Source organism: Acinonyx jubatus, chromosome A2 (genome assembly GCF_027475565.1).
Source record: "Acinonyx jubatus isolate Ajub_Pintada_27869175 chromosome A2, VMU_Ajub_asm_v1.0, whole genome shotgun sequence".
Lineage (NCBI taxonomy): Eukaryota > Metazoa > Chordata > Mammalia > Carnivora > Felidae > Acinonyx > Acinonyx jubatus.
Window position 1 is genome coordinate 72,619,070 of NC_069383.1, and position 18,311 is coordinate 72,637,380.

General features: G+C 35.0%; 1 protein-coding gene across 7 annotated transcripts in view; it reads right to left on the reverse strand.

Annotated features, from left to right (window-relative positions):
- The window catches only part of AKAP9 (A-kinase anchoring protein 9), a 151,834-nt gene that overhangs the window by 77,682 nt on the left and 55,841 nt on the right, over nt 1-18,311 (reverse strand). For all 7 annotated transcript variants that reach the window (XM_027071866.2, XM_053218467.1, XM_027071869.2 and 4 more), the window contains 6 exons: nt 17,669-17,807; nt 17,144-17,229; nt 13,070-13,181; nt 12,201-12,399; nt 7,875-7,971; nt 6,583-6,675 (listed from right to left, as the gene is read on the reverse strand). In XM_027071866.2, coding sequence (XP_026927667.2) covers nt 6,583-6,675; nt 7,875-7,971; nt 12,201-12,399; nt 13,070-13,181; nt 17,144-17,229; nt 17,669-17,807 — 726 coding nt within the window. The remainder of the gene's footprint in view (nt 1-6,582; nt 6,676-7,874; nt 7,972-12,200; nt 12,400-13,069; nt 13,182-17,143; nt 17,230-17,668; nt 17,808-18,311) is intronic.

Consider the following 18,311-nt stretch of genomic DNA (forward strand, 5'->3'; position numbering starts at 1 on the left):
ATACCAAAGGTACTACTCCTAAGAGTCAAGACCAACGAATTTTGGAAGGACAAATAAAGAGAAGACCAAGAACAAATAATTCTTAAAGTTTCCAGAGAAAAAAGATGTATTACTTATGGGGAACAACAATTAAAATGACAAGGACTTTCTCAGTAGAAACAAGGAGTCAGAAAATAATGAAATGTTATCTTTAAAGTTCTGACAAACAAAACGTCAACCCAGATTTGAATGTTCAACAAAATCATCTTTCAGGAATGAAAGCAAAATAACATGAAATAAAAACAAATAAAAACAGAGTTTATTCCCAATAAATAGATGATCCATAAAAGAACTTCTAAAGGATGTCCCTCAAAAAGCAGAAAATGATGCTAGAAGGAAGGCATAAGATGCAGAAAGGATGAGAGCATTAAAATTTCTTTTTGTAAATATGTGGATAACCTAACACTGATGGGTATAAAGCAATAATTCTATCTAAATTGTGAAATAAAAATACCTAAGACTGAGACTTGTAATTCCAATTAGCATAAATTAAACCCACTACAGCCTCTCTCCCCCATTGATTACAATTGAAAACTGAACAAAATACAAAAGCAACTACCAGAAAACTCTGAGAAGTAAACAAAAGCAGGCAAATTGCAGAGGGAGTCAAAACTTGAAGAAGAAATCTGTATGGGGAAGGTGAGAAAGAACTTGTGGCCTGAACCTAAATGGGTTGTCTATTTAAAAAGCATTTTTTTTCACACTCTCCAGAACATCCTAAGACTCAGCATCTACACAATATTCAAAATATTCAATATATAATTCAAAATTAGATGACATACAATATGTTGTATGTCAAGTTTGTTGCCAGCAGATTTGCTCAAAAAGAAATGCTACAGTAAATTTTTCAGGCTGAAGGTAGTAATACGAGAGGAAAACTTAAAGTCTGAGCAGCAGAATACTCATTCTTTTCAAGTATGATGCAGCATTCAACCAGAACATATTTAAGGCAATAAATTTAAATAAACTGAAATCATACAAAGTATGTCTGACCACAAAGAAATTAAAAATTATACAATGAATTAATTAACAACAGGAAGATATCTGAAAACCCCTAAATGTGAAAATCTAAACAACACATTTCTGAGTAACCCATGAATCAAAGGGGAGGTGACAAAATAAATCAAATATTCAGACTGAATGAAAATGTGTAGAACGCAGCTCAAAGGAGTGCTTAAAGGGAAACTTATAGCATTAAATGAATATATTTGAAAAGAAGAAAGGTCTTTTAGGAAACCAGAAAAAGAAAGCAACTTAAACCCAAAGCAAGCAGAAACAAGTAAAAAATAAAGAAAAGCAATCAATGAAAATAAAACAAAAAGTTTTTAAAAAACCCAAAAGCTGGACCCTTGAAAACATCAATACAATTAACTTCTAGACAGAATGACAAAGAAAAAAGTGAGAAAGCAGACATTAAGTGATAAAGGAATACTATAAACAAATTCACCAACATAAATTCAACAGCATAGATGAAATGGAGCAATGCCCTGAGTGACATTAACTAACAAAGCTCACTCTACAGAAACAGATTGCTTGAGTAAAACAAAATCTACTAAAGAAATCAGATTCATAGTTTAATAAAATCTTCAACAAAACTCCAGGCCCCGTTAGTTTCACTAACAAATTCTATACCATATTTAAGAATAAAATAGTATCAATTCTACATAAATTCTTCCAGAAAATAGAAGTGAGAATATATTTTAACACTTTACAAGGCCAGCATTGACCTGATACCATAGCCAAACAAAGACATTACAAGAAAATAAAACTATGGATGATGCCCCTCATGAATACAGACATAAATATTCTGGACAAAATATTAGCAAACAGAATCAAGCAATATAAAAAGGAGACTGTCTACAAAGGAACATGAAGAAACTTTAGGGGTCATGGATACGTCTTATATCTTGATTATGCCGTTGGTTTCATACATCTGTTAAAACTCACCAAATTTTGCAGTTGGAACCTGTGAATTTCATGGTATGTAAATTATACCTCGGTAAAGATAATGACAAACAACAAAAATCTGACCATATGTTAAGTCACAAAAGAAGATTCTGAAATTTTGAAAAATTTGTACAATAAGAATCACTTTCTTTAGATCAGAAATGAGTAACAGAAATAACTAAAAGAATGGTATGGTCTGGAAACTAAAAAACTCAACTAAGGACTCAACTACCTTGTTATTCTCTCCTTTCCATTTCACTATACCATCTAACCAAATTCCACCTGTGATTACAGGGAACTGCCTACTCTGTGCCTGTGTAAGCTAAACTTAGATGAGGAGGAAAAAAAATCCAACCAAGCTGAACAGTGTTATTTTAAATTCATAACTACTACCCTTGATTGAGTCCTTCAGGATACTGGGCAATTCTACTCAATTTCCCTGGTCTTTTCCTTCTCCTAGAAAGCCCTCTCTCCTTAAAGCTTCAATGTCTTCCCTTCCTTTCTCATTCTCAGGTGCTGACCTTGCTTCTTTTTTAGTGAGAAAACAGAAGCAATCAGAAGAGAACTTCCACAGGCTCCAAATACCGTATCTGAAAACATCCTGATGAACCAAATATTCTCTGCCTTCTTTCTTGTTATCATGGATTAAATCGCCATGCTCCTATCTAATGGCAACCCTACAGGGCATTGTACCTCCTCTCCTCTAATCAGGGACACTGCTCCAACAACTGTCTCTCTCTCTCTCCTGACTTAGCGAATTTTTTTCCTTCTCTCCTCAATAATTATTATTAACAAAGAAATATGACATCTTTCTTCTTAAACAGAAACAAATTACCAACAACAAAAATCTGCTGCTTGACTCTCTACATTACCCTTGAGATACCACTGTATTTCTCTGTTCCTCTTTCAAGTAAAACTCTAAATTTCATCTCTTTATTCTTCCCCTTCACTCTCTCAAATCCAATCTAATCAGTTTGTCTGCACCACCCCATCAAATGTGTTCCTGTGAAACTCACCAATGATTTCACATTGTAAAATCCAATAATTAATTTGCAGTTCTAATCATTCGTGATGTATCAAAAACATTTGACACAGTTTAATAAATTCTCTTCTTGATATATTTTTACTTTTGTTTTTCCCATATTTAATTTACTGCTTTTTCTCTATCTTCTTTATTCCTCCTCATTTCTCTGATCTCTAAACATTGGTGTTATCCAGGCTCAGCCCCCAGACCTCTGCTCTGTCTACACTACTACATTAATTGTTTTTCAAATTTTTTCACTGCAACCATGGTAAACACACACACAACAATAAAAACATTTTATGTTGTGACCCAAAGCACACATACATTTTGTGTGTATTTATATAATTGAACTTTCCCAGTATTTTAAAATCCTGGTCCAAAACCAGGATTTCACACTTCAAAAACGAGTTGCAACTCACAGTTTGAAAAACGTTGCCCTATTTACCACCCTATTTTCATGTCTAGTCTTAACCTATTTTCTGAACTCTAGATATGTATATCCAACCACTTCTTCAATATTTATTTTTAAACATTTAGTAAGTGTTTGCATTTAATGGTTTTTTTGTTTTTTTTTTTAGTGTACAAGCAGGGGAGGGGCAGAGAGAGGGGGCCAGAGAATCTGAAGCAGACTCCATGCCGACAGCAGCAAGTCCAATGCAGGGCTCAAACTCACAAACCACGAGATCACGACCTGAACCAAAGTTGGACGCTCAACTGACTGAGCCACCCAGCACCCTAATGGGTCTGAATTCTTAAGCTAAAATCTCAAGTCTATCTTTCCTATCCAAAAACTACTCTCTTGCAGTCTTTTCTGACACCTAATAGCAACTCCATTCTTCCAGCTGCTTATGTCAAATAACCTAGAGTAATATTTTCCCCCAGCCCTTGCCCCTTTTCCTTTATTTCTTCTTCCTCCTGTACCCAGTCACATTTGCTAAGAAGATAAATAATATTTCACCAAATAGGTCCCCTGACTGTGGGGTGGCAGGACTAAAACTGTCCTCTCACTCAGCAGAGCTGGCAGTTGGGCAAGTGGCCTTTACACTCCTGCCATTCTTCTTGGCCACCTCTTTGAAACATTCACTGGTGTAATTCTTGACTTTTTCTCTTGCAGTCCACTTTCTCAAAAGATATTCAATCCGTTACCTTCATGATTTACTCTCTCACTTCCTTCAGGTTTTTTTTCTACTATCACTCTAAAAGTGAGGTCTTCTGTGATAACCCTATATAAATAACACCATCTCAACTCCCCATGGAATTTCCTAACAGTTCTATTACCCAGGTCTGTTTTTCTTTTCATGGTATTTACCACCATCTTTCTGCACCAACTAGATAGAATGTAAGGTCTATGGGAGCAAACACTTCATTTTTTTTACCTCTGCTATACCCGAACACTTGGAATATTGCCTGGCAATGAAATGCAAATAAATGTCTATTTTCAGTAGTAGGTATACAAATCACAGGTTGAATCTAATGTGATCTATATTGGGAATCACTACCCCTACTGGGCTTCCTATATACCCTGTGTTTTTGAAGCAATGGTTCTCAATCTTTTTCCAACAATCCCACCTAAAGAGTATAGTATACAGCATAATCCCATCAGTACTGGTGGCTCATGTCAACAATCTACATTATTCTAGGATCAAGCTGGGCCATCAAATGTTATCCCTTGGACCATTGTACACTGGACGTCTTCAAAACGGTTTTCAATGACTTACATTTTGGTGCTCTTGTTATCTGCTTAAGATGAATGATGCTTTACAAGACATACTTCTATCATCATCATTACCAGAGTAATAATATGATCACTTTAAAAGTTTCATTTATGAGTCTATCATCTGGTAGGTGATTTATATTTATATTAGGTCACTGAATCCTTATAAAAATTACTTATTCCTATTTTTCCTTCTTTTAAAAAAATTTTTTTATCTTTATTTATCTTTGAGAGACAGAGAGATACATCATGAGCAGGAGAGGGGCAGAGAGAGAGAGGGAGACCCAGATTATGAAGCAGGTTCCAGGCTCTGAGCTGTCAGCACAGAGCCCGATGTGGGGCTTGAACTCACAAGCTGTGAGATCATGACCTGAGCTGAAGTCGGACGCTCAACAGACTGAGCCACCCAGGCGCCCCCTATTTTTCCCTCTTTTAACAAAGGAAATAGACTCAGAAGTTAAGTAATATTCCTAAGATCATAAGGAAACCCGAAAACAAGAAGTAAGCCCGAAAAACAAGAATTTAAAGCATGGTATATCCTATACCAAACCTCATGCTCTTAATTGCTATGATGCCCTGCTATAACATTCCACTTGAGAAATTTTTCTAAGAGCTAAGTGCAAGAGAAAATCTGCATTTCTCTAAAGAACTAGATAATGAGAGCTATATAAGCAATGGTGACTCGCTTTTTACTTTGATCTCCAGGAACTAAACATTCAATTCAGACACAGAAGTGATTAAGTCCATATGGCCCACATATTTCCTTGAGTGCTGACTTCCTCTTCTAATTTATGTTTAACCTAACTCCTTATGCATTTCCTGTATAATCGATCAATTCTCCTCTTTTAAAATGCATATATCCACTGGGATTGTTATATTGAAACAGTTGAAATATTATTAAAAAGCAGAAAAAGTCAGAATTCAACTGTTCCAATATAAGAACCCAATCAGGTATATCCATTTTATTATTTTTTTTATTTTTAAAGTTTATTTATTTGAGAAAGGAGTGTGTGCGCACACGTGTGGGAGACAGACAGAGAGAGAGAAAAGGAGAGGGGCAGAGAGAAAAGAGAATCACAAGCAGGCTCCACTCTGTCAGCATAGAGCCTGATGCAGAGCTTGAACCCATGAACCATGAGATCATGATTGAGATCATGATCAAAATTGAGTCAGTCAACTTAACTGACTGAGCCACCTAGGCACCCCAGATATATGCATTCTGAAAGGGAATACAAAGACAAAAGAAATGGAATCATAATGGTAGATTAGGTGATACGCTTGGTATTCAAGAATTTAAAAGAATGGCTCTGGGCATAGCACAGCTAAGAGTATCTACAGTCACAAACATCACAGTCACTTCTCAAGGAAGAGATAGGCAAAGAAAATATATAAGACAAACCACCTTCTTTCTCATTTCCTACCATATCCCCTACCTTTAAAGGAAGGCCAAACTCCATCACAAGGTACTACTCCCAGGTAACAAATTTATAAAGACTTGTTTGGGCATTCTGAGAAGTTTCTGATTACTATTCCACATCAAGAAGAAAATATTTTTCTAAAGGAAAAGTTCACAGACTATTCCATTGAAAGGCAATTGTGGTTGATACCAGTAACTGACAATTTAAAGATAATCTATGTACAAAACTTGTAACAAAAAGTGCAGGGGTGCCTGGCTCAGTCGGTGCAGCACGAGACTCTTGATCTTGGGGTCATGAGTTTGCGCCCCATGGTGGGTGTAGAGATTACTTAAATAAATAAAACTTGGGAAAAAAAAGGTCATTACTATCAATAAAATCTATGTTTTCTGAAGGCTCAAAAGGAATATAAATCAAAATAATCTGACAAACTATAAACTTACCTTAGCTACTTCTTCTTCTAATCGTTCTTGGTACTGTTTTTCCAGCAATGTAACCATATTTGTTTCCTTTTTCACTCCAAATTCATCAGAAAACTAAATTAAAAAGCAAAATGTAACAGACTTGTTTATACTAATCATACATCACTTATTTTTAAACTTCTACGCTCAAATATCCTCAAAAGATCAACGTTTCTTAGAAAAAGGAGTTTTAATAAGTAAATTTCAGTTCTGCTCTTAATTAAAAACGATAATTCTGGTGAATAATTCTAGTGTAGAATTCTAAATAACCTACTTAGTATTGTGAACTTAAAGATGCAAAGTCAGAAATATATTTACATATTTACAATTATTAACATAGTTCTACAGTAGGTTAAAGATACTTCTTAAATATAATTAAGATATGTATCTAATTTTCAGTAATGCTAACAGTGGCTATCTTTGCTTATGAAATTATAAGCAAATTTTATTTTTTTCTTGATGTTTATTAATAGTATCCATTTCCCCACAAATACAAACTACTTTTGTAACTAGAAAAAACTATAAACAGTTTTTTAAAATGTAAACATATTTTCAGCATGAAAGTATTTGTTTACCAATTACCTGAATGGCATTCAAATAGATACTCCATATAGGAGGAGTATGGTACAAACAAGATATGTAGCCAACATCTCTCCTCTGTTTCCAAAACAAGAGAAAGCAATGATTTTTGTTTTCTATATGAGTCAAGAATTAAAAATCCACTGAATGAAGACCAGGGTTTTGTAGTTATAAGTTTCAGAAAAATGGCCACAAATTGGTAATATATACAATGTTGAGGAGAGACAGAATGTGATTTAGCTAGCTGGCCGACACTGTAAAAGATGAGGGGCTTTTTATACATCATATGGCATGTGCTCAAGGAAGCCTCAACTATTGTCCTAGCCATAGCATCTTGAATTTTGGGGATCCCTAAACACTATTCTAGAGATAGTCTGACTCAACTTCCCATAGTGGGACGAAAAGTTGTTGGCAAGGGTATGAAACTAATTTGTTACATAGCTCATGTCACACAAAACAAGACAAATTTTAAACCAGAACATATTTAGGGGGAAAAAACTCTCAATTTTAACTTTGTGTTATTCCTATGCTATGAAAATACATTAAATTTTTTTGCTTATATATTCTTCTGGGTCTTTTACATAATGTGTTATCCTCTTATTTATTATGCTTACTTCTTAACAACGCTTTTACTACGGACATAAAAATGACAGAGAAACAGTATCAGTGCACACAACAGTTTAAAAATATAATACCTCTATTGTACCATCAATGTTCTGGTTAACACAACTTCCAGGGTATACTGTTTTCTGGACATCAGATTCAGTAATTACCATTGAATCACTGGAGAAACTAAACATGAATAAAAGAGAGTGAACGAATTAAGAGTTGTGTACGAGTTTTACTGTTAGTCCAAATTTATAGCATGCATAGAGTTATAAGTACTGTAACTCAAACTGTATTGTTGACTGATTTTTCCAATTAAAATTAAAGTAACACACTTCAATGACAGAGAACTTCAACACATCACCACTGAATTTTATGCCATTTTAAGAAGTGTACTACAAATATATGACATGGAGCTATTTACAGGTAGAGACATTTTCTAAAAGTTATCTATGTTATTACTGAGTAAAAGCCCATAAAGCTCATTTTTATTAAAAAACTATTTATACACACAAACAGAAAAAAAATCTGGATGAATAGACATCAAAAGTAACAATGATTATCTCTAGTGGAACTGGGGAGCAGAGGCAGCAAAAAGAAGGTTCTTAATTTATACAACCACTTCTACATTTTTTTTTTGTTTTTAATCTATTCATGTATCTTTTGGCATTTGCGTCTTTATTCTGAATTGTTTTACAATCATTATTTTGTAAAAAATTTTTTTTTTCTTAAAATGCTTAACTTGGGTCATAAAAATAAAGTGAGATTAATATTTAGCAACCATGGGATAAAGATTAAAGGGGCAAATTATAATTTTGTTTTAGCTAATACAATTTCTCACTTCACTTTTAATGTGCATCCACACTGCCTTCTTTATTCCACTCCCCTTTTGCCCAACTCCTCCTTTATTTCTCCTATCCTCTTCTTTCATTCTGTCCCAAACTGGCCAGATATAAGTTATCGTCATTCCATTTCCTGACTTATATAACTAACCCACTACTGATAAACATTTGGTTGTTTCTAAATGTTCACTATTACAAATAATGGTACAATATCAACCCTCATAACATCTATGGACTTTCTGTATTATAAATCTTATAAATATTTAAAAATTTAATATAATGCCACATTCCAAAAAGTTACATTAATTTTACTTCCACAACAGTTATCATGTAAGTATTTATTCAAAACTTCAGCAACTCAAAGTTTTAAAACTTTCTTAGAACATTTCTGTTTTTGTTTTTGAGATTACATATCCTTCAGCTTCCATTGGCCATATAAGTTTCTTCGGCTGTGAACTGCCTATTTGTGTTCTTTATTCATGATAAATGATTGTAAAAACTCATCTCCCCTGTCTTTCTTCTCTGTCCTTTCCTGGTTCTTCTGTCTCACAATTCTGTCTGTTTCCTTACTGCCTCTTGCACACACTATTCTGATCCTTGGCTCCATATTTTGATTCTTTTTTTCATAGCTGAGAAGCCCTCCTGATTACTTTGGGTCTATTAAGACCCAAATTCTAATAAAAAAAAATTCTACTTAGTCCACAATTTCATTCTATGGCTTTATAGCATTTGAAAGTGCTCATCCCAAATTCAAAATATAGTCTGGCTAAAACCAAACTCACTGCTCCCCTCTTAATATTAAGCTAACTCTCCACCAGCCTAATTTCTCTATTTTATATTAATGTATCATTATTCTCCATATTCTCTAGCTCATACAACACAGTGTCATCTTTGTTTTTCCCCTTCTCTTTGTTCTCAACATTCCTCCTTCTATCCCAACATCTCATAGTCATCCCTTCATTTCCTTTTCCTCTGGAACCACTCCAATAAGCAATTATCATAAAAATGTGCAGTAAAAGATGCCACACAGACATGGGTTTAAATTCCAGCACTTTGGTTGTTATCACCATGTTATATTCCTTCACCACTACTTCTTAAAAATTATTATTTTGTGAATAAGTACTATTTCAATGATTAGACTGAAGTCACTTGAGGGAAAAGGCCACTTAAATACATCTATAGCTCCTTCCATGGCATCTAGCTAAGGCCCATCCCAGTCATTGTTTCATTTAATCCTCACACTCTTAATGGTAGTTTTATTGTCCCTCATATTACTAAGACATGTTAAAATAATCTGCCAAAAATTGTATAGCCAGTAAAAGGTTAAATCAGGTGTCAAATGCAGATCTGACTCTAGTCATTCCAATCCTATACTATATCCCTAAGAGGCTCCTAGTATATAACATCTCCAAATACATGTTAAATGAACGACTCAATTATTTTTTTAAACAAGTTCAAATCTACTTTAATTCAAAAAGCATCATAGTTGTATCCAAAAATGCGATGACATTTACAAGAAATAACTTTGACTCTTCACTATTAGCAGGAGTGAACATGGTCCTTAGTAACCTCTGTTTTGGGGAGTGGGAGAAAACTAATGGTTTTAGTTGAAAGGTACTGTCAACACACTTCCACTGAATATTCTAGAAACTCTGAGAGAGGGTGATGAGCTGACAAAAGCCCAACTGTAGTAACAGCAAATAAGTCTACATTTCCAAAAGACTCCCTTTTCTTCACACTTCAGAGAGAAAGCATCACTAATTAAAGGAAGGCTATATGAAATACTGTAGCTGATTATTAGAGAGTTCTTGCTATCTACTTATTTTCTTTCATATCAGAAAACCTAGAGTGGTGGTTTCCAAATGTCAATTCATGGACTTTCTGTATCAGAATTATTTTGTTACAAATACACATGTCCATGGTCTATCTCAAAGCTGTTAAGTCTGACTCTCCAAATGTACAGTCCAGTAATCTAATTTTAAGTATTCAAAAGCCTCCAGTGTTTCTGATGCATGGTCAAGTTAAAGAGCTAATGATCTCAAATGAAATGGGAGTTTTAGAAGGCTGTGCCAGGCTGGGCAAATGATTCCAAAGCCTACAAACAGACCCTGAATAAAAGAAGGAGGAACAGACTGCTTCCCCAAAAGTGTGGACATTCAATATCTTGTCTCAAGGAAAGAAATGTTTTTTTGTCTTGAGGTCCCATTAGTAAGTGCCTATGAAGACAGTCCTAGAAGAGCAGAGCCAGCCAAAGTTAGATGAAATCTCTGAACACTGCACAGAGCTAAATATTATAGCACACTCCCCAACTAAATTATGAACTGTTTGTTCATTCATTTAACAAATATTTACTGAGCACCTACTAGCAGAGGGAATAATTACACGGTCTGGGACACATCAATGACTCAAATGGGCAAAAATCCCCACCCTTACAAAGCTTGAAGTCTTTCATAAAAGAAATACACTAAACAAAACAAATAAAATCAAACTCCCCTGTAAATATATATAAACTTGGTTTTCATCTTACACATACATACCTTTATATATATATAACAGATAATATTAAGTAATATAGAAAGAAATGACGCAGGAAATTAGCGTACAGAGTTCTAAAGAACAATTTTAATTTAAATGGGGGTAATCAGAATAGACATCATAAGAACATTATATCTGCATAAAGACCCAAAGGAGGTAATGTGTTGGGCATGTAAATATCTGGAGAAAGATCATTCTAAAGCAGGAGCATACTGATGGTCTGAGATCTCAAGAAGAATGTGCGGCATGAGAATAGTGACCGGTGGGTGAGTCAACAGGAGATAAAGTCAAAGTGGTAACAGGGAACCATCATGTAGGACCTAGTAAGGCACTGTAAGGACAGAAGAGCACTGGACTAACGTGATCTGATCATGTCTTAAATCTAGTTGTGGAAATGTGCTGAGGACAGACTTTAGGGAAGAGTTAGGGTAGAAGGAGAGAGATCAGTTGTTGCAGTAATCCACGTGAGACATGACAATGGTAGGCAGCAGGGGGCTAGTGAGAAGTGGTCCAGTTTAGATGTATTTTGGAGGCAGAAATAACAGGATTTTTTGATAGACTGGAAGTGAGGTATGAGAGAAAGAAGAGTAACCTCAGATGGAGATGGCTGCTGAAGGAACAAATTTCAAGGGGAAGATCCAGAGTTCTGGACATGGTGAATCTGAATATTAGACAACAAAGTGGAGAAAGTCCAATCATGACTAGAATGATCCTATCTTATATTTCTTGGGTATGTCCCACATCAAGGTAGTAAAGACCAGGCATATGATAACAAATATATGCACACTCTCTCAGCAAATTAACAACAACCAGCATTTTTATAAAATAAGGTGTAAGTAAAATTCCTATAATGTCTTCAGTTTATAATATTTCACACATTTCAAAGAATTATCTCTTATTCTTATTTCTTGATAATGCTACATCCCCATCTCTTTCATCCAATTTTCCTTAAGTCACATTTTCTTCTGGAAAACAATCATGTTATGACTATTACTACTCTACAAATGCTGTTGAATGAAATTATAAGTAGACAGATACCTTGGCTGAACTGTAGACTCACTGACAGCTTGAAGCCTTTCCTGCAAACAATGGATCTCTGCCCCATGGTTTTCTTCAGTTTCTTTCAATTGTTGCTGCAAAGAGGAGATGAAGTTTTCTAATTCTTGAACTTGTCCTTCCAGTCGCCTAATTTTTTCAGAATCTTGCAGAGCAGATAACTTGCTTTTATGACTGACATCTAAGTTATATGAAGAGAAGAAAATAAACACTTCAACAGAAATTTCTTAGTGAAATACCACAATCACTTTTTTGTGTGTGGAAATATTAATTCTCCTTCGAAAAAATAATGTTTTTTTTACTAGTAATAACTCAAGTTTCAATTTAAACTCAATTTGACTCAAGAAAACAAACAAAATGAATTGTGCAATTCAAGATCATTTCTTTAATCTTCATGTCTGTAGTACCCCTAAATCTACCAACTTTATGTCTTTAAACTGGAAACAATTTAGAATCACAGAGTAAGAAGTGAGAAGGGATCAAAGACAGCAATAGTCCAAATCTTCCACTTTAAGAATGAGAAAACTGAGACCGGAGAGATTATACTGAAATGCCCAAGGTCACGAGGTTATCTCAAATTGTAAAGTAAGAAAATCAAATGACTAAGGCACTGGGTGGCTCAGTCACCTGAGCATCTGACTTTGGCTCAGGTCATGACCATGAGTTTGAGCCTGGCATTGGGCTTGCTAATGTCAGGGCAGAGCCCCTGCTTCAGATCCTTTACCTCTCTCTCCTGCTCCTCCCCTACTTGTGCTCTCTCTCTCTCAAAAGTTAAAAAAAAAAAAAAAAAAATCAAATGATTAAATATTTGGTATAAAAATACTACACTGTGGCATATAATCAAAATTTACCAATGTCATGCAAATTGGTCATCTGAGAGGCTGATAAAAATTCTGTTTCCTCTTTTGGTAGACCTCCTTCTGCAACCTCAAGCTTCACATCATCTGTCTCCTGTCCATGTATCTATTGAAAAGAACAGAAAAGGAGTGACATAAATATACAATCTAACATTCTGAAAGTTATATTAAAGCAGCTTTACATTGAAAATGTTTTTGAAATCACTTAGAATTTTAATACTCTGATATAAATATTTTTGCTTCTACGTTATTCCACGCTTTCTTCTGACAGTGATTCACATTCCCTTCACAGCACTGCAATTATATTAGTAAGTGTACTGTTCTTTCATACCCAGAAAGAAGTTCATTTTAATACAAAAACAGAAGCTGCACAGAATTTTGGTATGTAACTCATACAGTATTTGTCATATGACTTGGTCTTCAGAATTTCAACTCATACACTGTTAAATTTTATGTTTATCAATACTTGGTAATATAACTTTATGAATCTCTGGATATAACCTATGTACATCCAAGTAACTGACAAATGGTATGGTTCTTTACACAAAAGGAAGGAAAATAATGAAAACAGATGAACCTCAAGTTATTTCCTTAACTATTATAATTAGGCAGCAATTTGTCAGATGCTTAGGTGTCCTAATTTAGTTATTCATAGAATACTTAATAATCATCTACTACATGGCTAGCACTGTGACAAGAGAGACTAAGATAAAATCAGTAAAAAAAGAAAAAAAAAATGTGTATCTGCCCTTACAGAATGTGTCAACTAGTTGGAGAAATAAAATTAAGTAAATAGAGAAACACTAAACTATAATTGACTATAAGGACAATAACAGAGAAGAAAGAATGATGTGTGTGAGTAGTTATAGAGTAAGTCAAACTTGATTCAGGCCTCAGTCATTTTGGGCAATGATCAGACAGGTTATACTGAAAAAAGAGTATGAGCCATTTGTGAATGAACAGCCTAATGCTATAACTAGTAAAGAAAACTATCTTGTAAAGAGGGGTTTAATTTGGATAAGGATGGGGGAAGATGGCTATGTAAATAAGATAGATTTAGACTACAAAGCACCTTAAAAGCAAGGAGAAAGAGTTTGGACTTGCTCGGCTAGATGAACAAATAATACCACAAAAAGCAGGTGAGCCACAGGATAAAACTATTTCCCATGAAGGCTACTTTACTGGTTACTATTCTTATCAAGTCCACTACCCCATGCCTAACCCCTAGTACAACTTCAACAGAAGACCTTGCCTCTTAATTTCCCAAAGAAAAATAAAGACCATCAGGTAAATTCTTCAGTTTCCAGCCTACTTTTCCAAATATATCTCTTCACTTAATTCATTCAGCACTTATTAAACCTCTACCATGTGCTCCAACCAAGGACCACACTAAGAAGAAATAAAAATAAAGACAAGACTCCCTGATTCTGAAGGGTTTAGAATCTAGGAATTATTTTAAATAGATCATTACCTCCCCCCTTTTCCCTGTTGCCATAGTTCTTTGTACAAACTTGCATTTATTATTTTTCTTGTTATTATAATTAACAGAAAAAGGTAAATGCAGTAACCAAAGGCCAACAGAATGGAGGAAGAAATGCCTAAGTCTAGGAAGACAGGTAAAGAGGACACAAAGGAAATAACATCTGAACCAACTGGAAGAACACACCAAGCAGACTGGAGTTTGATGGCAGTGTCAGGCAGAAAAAAACCAGCATTCAATAAAGGCCAAGGTGTTAAAGATCAGGGTACATTTGGGAAACTCTGGGAGTATTTCAGTATGGCTAAAATGAGGAGGAGGAGGGTTAGAAGATGAAGCTAACAGGTTAGACAGTGATGTATTGCAGTGCTGATACTGATCTCAACCAACCTCTGGATGCCTTTGTGGTGAGAGCTACCTTACTGGGTTAACATGTGAATTTCACTTTTTAATTTTTTTTCTGGGGAGAACTAAAGAAGTTAGGGTGGGTATCTGTGTTCCAAAGTAAGCCTCCCACATTCTGGTACAGGGGAAGGGAGGTGTTTCTCTCATCAAACCAAACTGTTCCCTACTCAGTGCCCTAAAAAGAAAGAGGCAAAATGACACATCATTCACTGACTCACAAATCCATCACTGTGGATTACTTGCTTACTATAAGCCCTCCTACACTATTTAATAGTTTCAACTGTGTATTGCCATGAAGAAAAGCAACAAACTTTTAAAAGAAAGAAAACAAGGAAGGTAAGAAAACAGAAAGGAAATCTGACAGTTAAGGATTCACCACTAAAGAAAGCTTAGTGAAGTGCAAGTTGGAAGCTTGTTTACAATGGGGAGGAGAGGGGAGCAGATGGGGAAGTTCCCGCTATAGTCTATTCTTTCTTTCAAACAATGTGACCATGAAGGAGAAAGAGAACCACAAAGGAAGATGTGGCATTGAGGACCGGTTATGTTCCAAATAGAGACGTGAGGAATGTGCGAGGGGAAAGGACAGAAACAGAGAAAAACACAAGCAAAGGAGCTGAAATCACAGAAGAGAGGGAAGGGACATGTTATCAATCTTGGAAGAGGTAGAAAGGGATATTAACAAAGTCACAGGAAATAAAATAACCTTGGTTATGGAAAGGAATAACTTCTGAGATAGAAGGAAAATTAATTAGGGCATTCAGAGATTTAAAGAAATACATATGGTCTAGAGGTAGCAGGCTGAGATAATTTATAATTGATAGCGCTGATATTTGTAGAGAAATAGGAGATAAGGCCAAATACAAAGGGGGACCACAAGTAGAATATATGACTTGAGGAAAGTTGTAAAGCTGAGAAACATCCACTGAAGGGATTGTGAGAAGGTAAAGTACCACATAAAAGAACTGTGAAGTGATCCTGAGGGTCTGGCTGATGTCAGACCATGATGACGTAGTGTCACCAAACCACATTTGCATCTAATTTTCTAAGCAGCCCTCAGAAACCCAAGTATGACTAGAGAAGAAGGATCCAAACCCAAGTATGACTAGAGAAGAAGGATCCCTGGAGACAGGATAAGGGCAGTAGAAAAACAAAAAAATCCAAACTGCTAAGAGTACTGGTAAGAAAATGGTATGATGATTTTGAATAGGGATCAACATCTTGGCTATGAGGGGAAGTGGAAAGAAAAGTAATTATTGTAGGGAAATGTAGAGTTAAATAAGGATTTTTATCTATCCACCTGCCCTCCTACATAGTTATCTGTAAGACAGTGGAGTAGGTTTACAGGTTTTAGAAAAGGCAGGATAGTTTATTCACTTGCAGAGGAAGAGAAAGAGAAAAGGAATGATGGAAAGGGGAAAGAGAAACAGAGGAAGACAGAAGGCGAGAAAGAGGGAGGGGAAGAGAAAGAAGAACAAGAATTGTCAAGTGATCCTGAGGTCTGGTTGATGTCAGACCATGATTACACAGTGTTACCAAACCACATCTGCATCTAATTTTCTTAGCAAACCATCCCTCATAAGCAATAGAACTTTAGCTGTGTGTCAGTTAAATCTTTCAAATCTGCCCAGTTAAGTAGAATGACATCAAAAGTACCCCAAATAAACAGACACAGAGATCCTTCTGGATTTTTTCTACAACATGAAGATCATAACACTTAGCTTTGCCAATATATGCTATTTATTTTTCTGATACAGTTAATAAATTACACTATGCCATCTATATTCTCTTGCATACATTTCTAAAACAACTACTTGAAAGGAATTTGACATATCTGTGTGAAACTAATTAGCTATGTTCTAAACAACTATACTAATTCCATTTTTCTCTAAAACAGACCCGCTACTTTAAAACTGCTATATAGAAAACTAAATACAACTGCTTCACCAAGTTTACAATCTGACATTTTATATATATCTTACTTTATCAGGATTTCCAAAACTCTCAAATGGGGTAAATAGTATTCAACTTGCAGATATTCTGTTAGTTCATTGATACTATGAATATGTAACTTTTCCTTCATCTTTTTCATGTTCACTTATTTTAGAAATGCTTAGTTGATGAAGAAGCTTACAAAACAGCATGTGACACAATAAATGAAAACATAATACATTTTCCATTTCACAGACCTTACTTAATCGTGTTTGAAGTACCAAGAGTTTGTTGTATTCTTCTGTTACTTTGGTGAGAAGAGTTTGCATATTTTCTTGAAAGTCTAGATGATAAATAAACAATTATAATAATTTCATTTCACAAGCAAACTTGTGGACATCTTTGATTCTCTTTATATCACAATTATTGCATTACATAAATAAAAATGTATATTAAAAATAAGATTTCATGAATCCCAAAAGATATTAAATGACTGAATTATGATTAAAAGTAAAAGTCCATCACATTAACTGACTTAAGAAAATAATGTGGGAAGGGGCACCTGAGTGGCTCAGTTGGTTAAGTGTCTGACTCTAGGTTTTGGCTTAGGTCATGATCTCATGGCTATGAGATCGAGCCCTGGGTCGGCTCCACAATGAGTGTGGAACCTGTTTAAGATTATCTCTCCCTCTCTCTCTCTCTGCCCCTCCCCTGCTTGCACTCTATCTCACAAAACAAACAAATAAATATTTAAGAAAAAAAACACTGTAAGATTTTATTACCTTGAACTTCATATCTATAATCTTGCAATTCTTGTTCTTGATTTTCAGAAGTATGCACACCAGAACTCTCTTTCTCTTCTATATTTATGCCACATTTTATAGCAGGAATATGATGTTCACCAAGGACATTGCAAAAAGTCTATTAACAAAATTAGTATTTTACAGAATTAAAAATTTTTGATTTCTACCTCTGAAAAATCATTAAACATTATTTTCCTATATGTAAAAGTCAAAATGGCACAGAAAAATCAGCAAGGAAACACTATTCCATACACCAAATCAGTCTGCAAAAGAAATGGTTAAATCTAAATCTTTCTCTCTCTCTAGGACATAAAATACTTCCTACAGTGGAAAAATACTGATAATCCTAACTGCACAAAACTATTTTTTCTGCTTCTAATAATGAATATAGCTTGTACTGCAATCTACCACTTTCTAGCTTGTATCTTAGACTGATGTTATCTCTGTAATGCCAACTACCCTTGAAAAAACACCAGAAGACAAGGACAGAAATTAAAAGATGATGACTAGGGGTGTCTCAGTTGGCAGAGCATGTGACTCTTGATCTTGGGGTCATGAGGTCAAGCCCCATGTTGGGCACAGAGCTTACTCAAAATAAAAAAATTATGACTGGAAAGTAGTC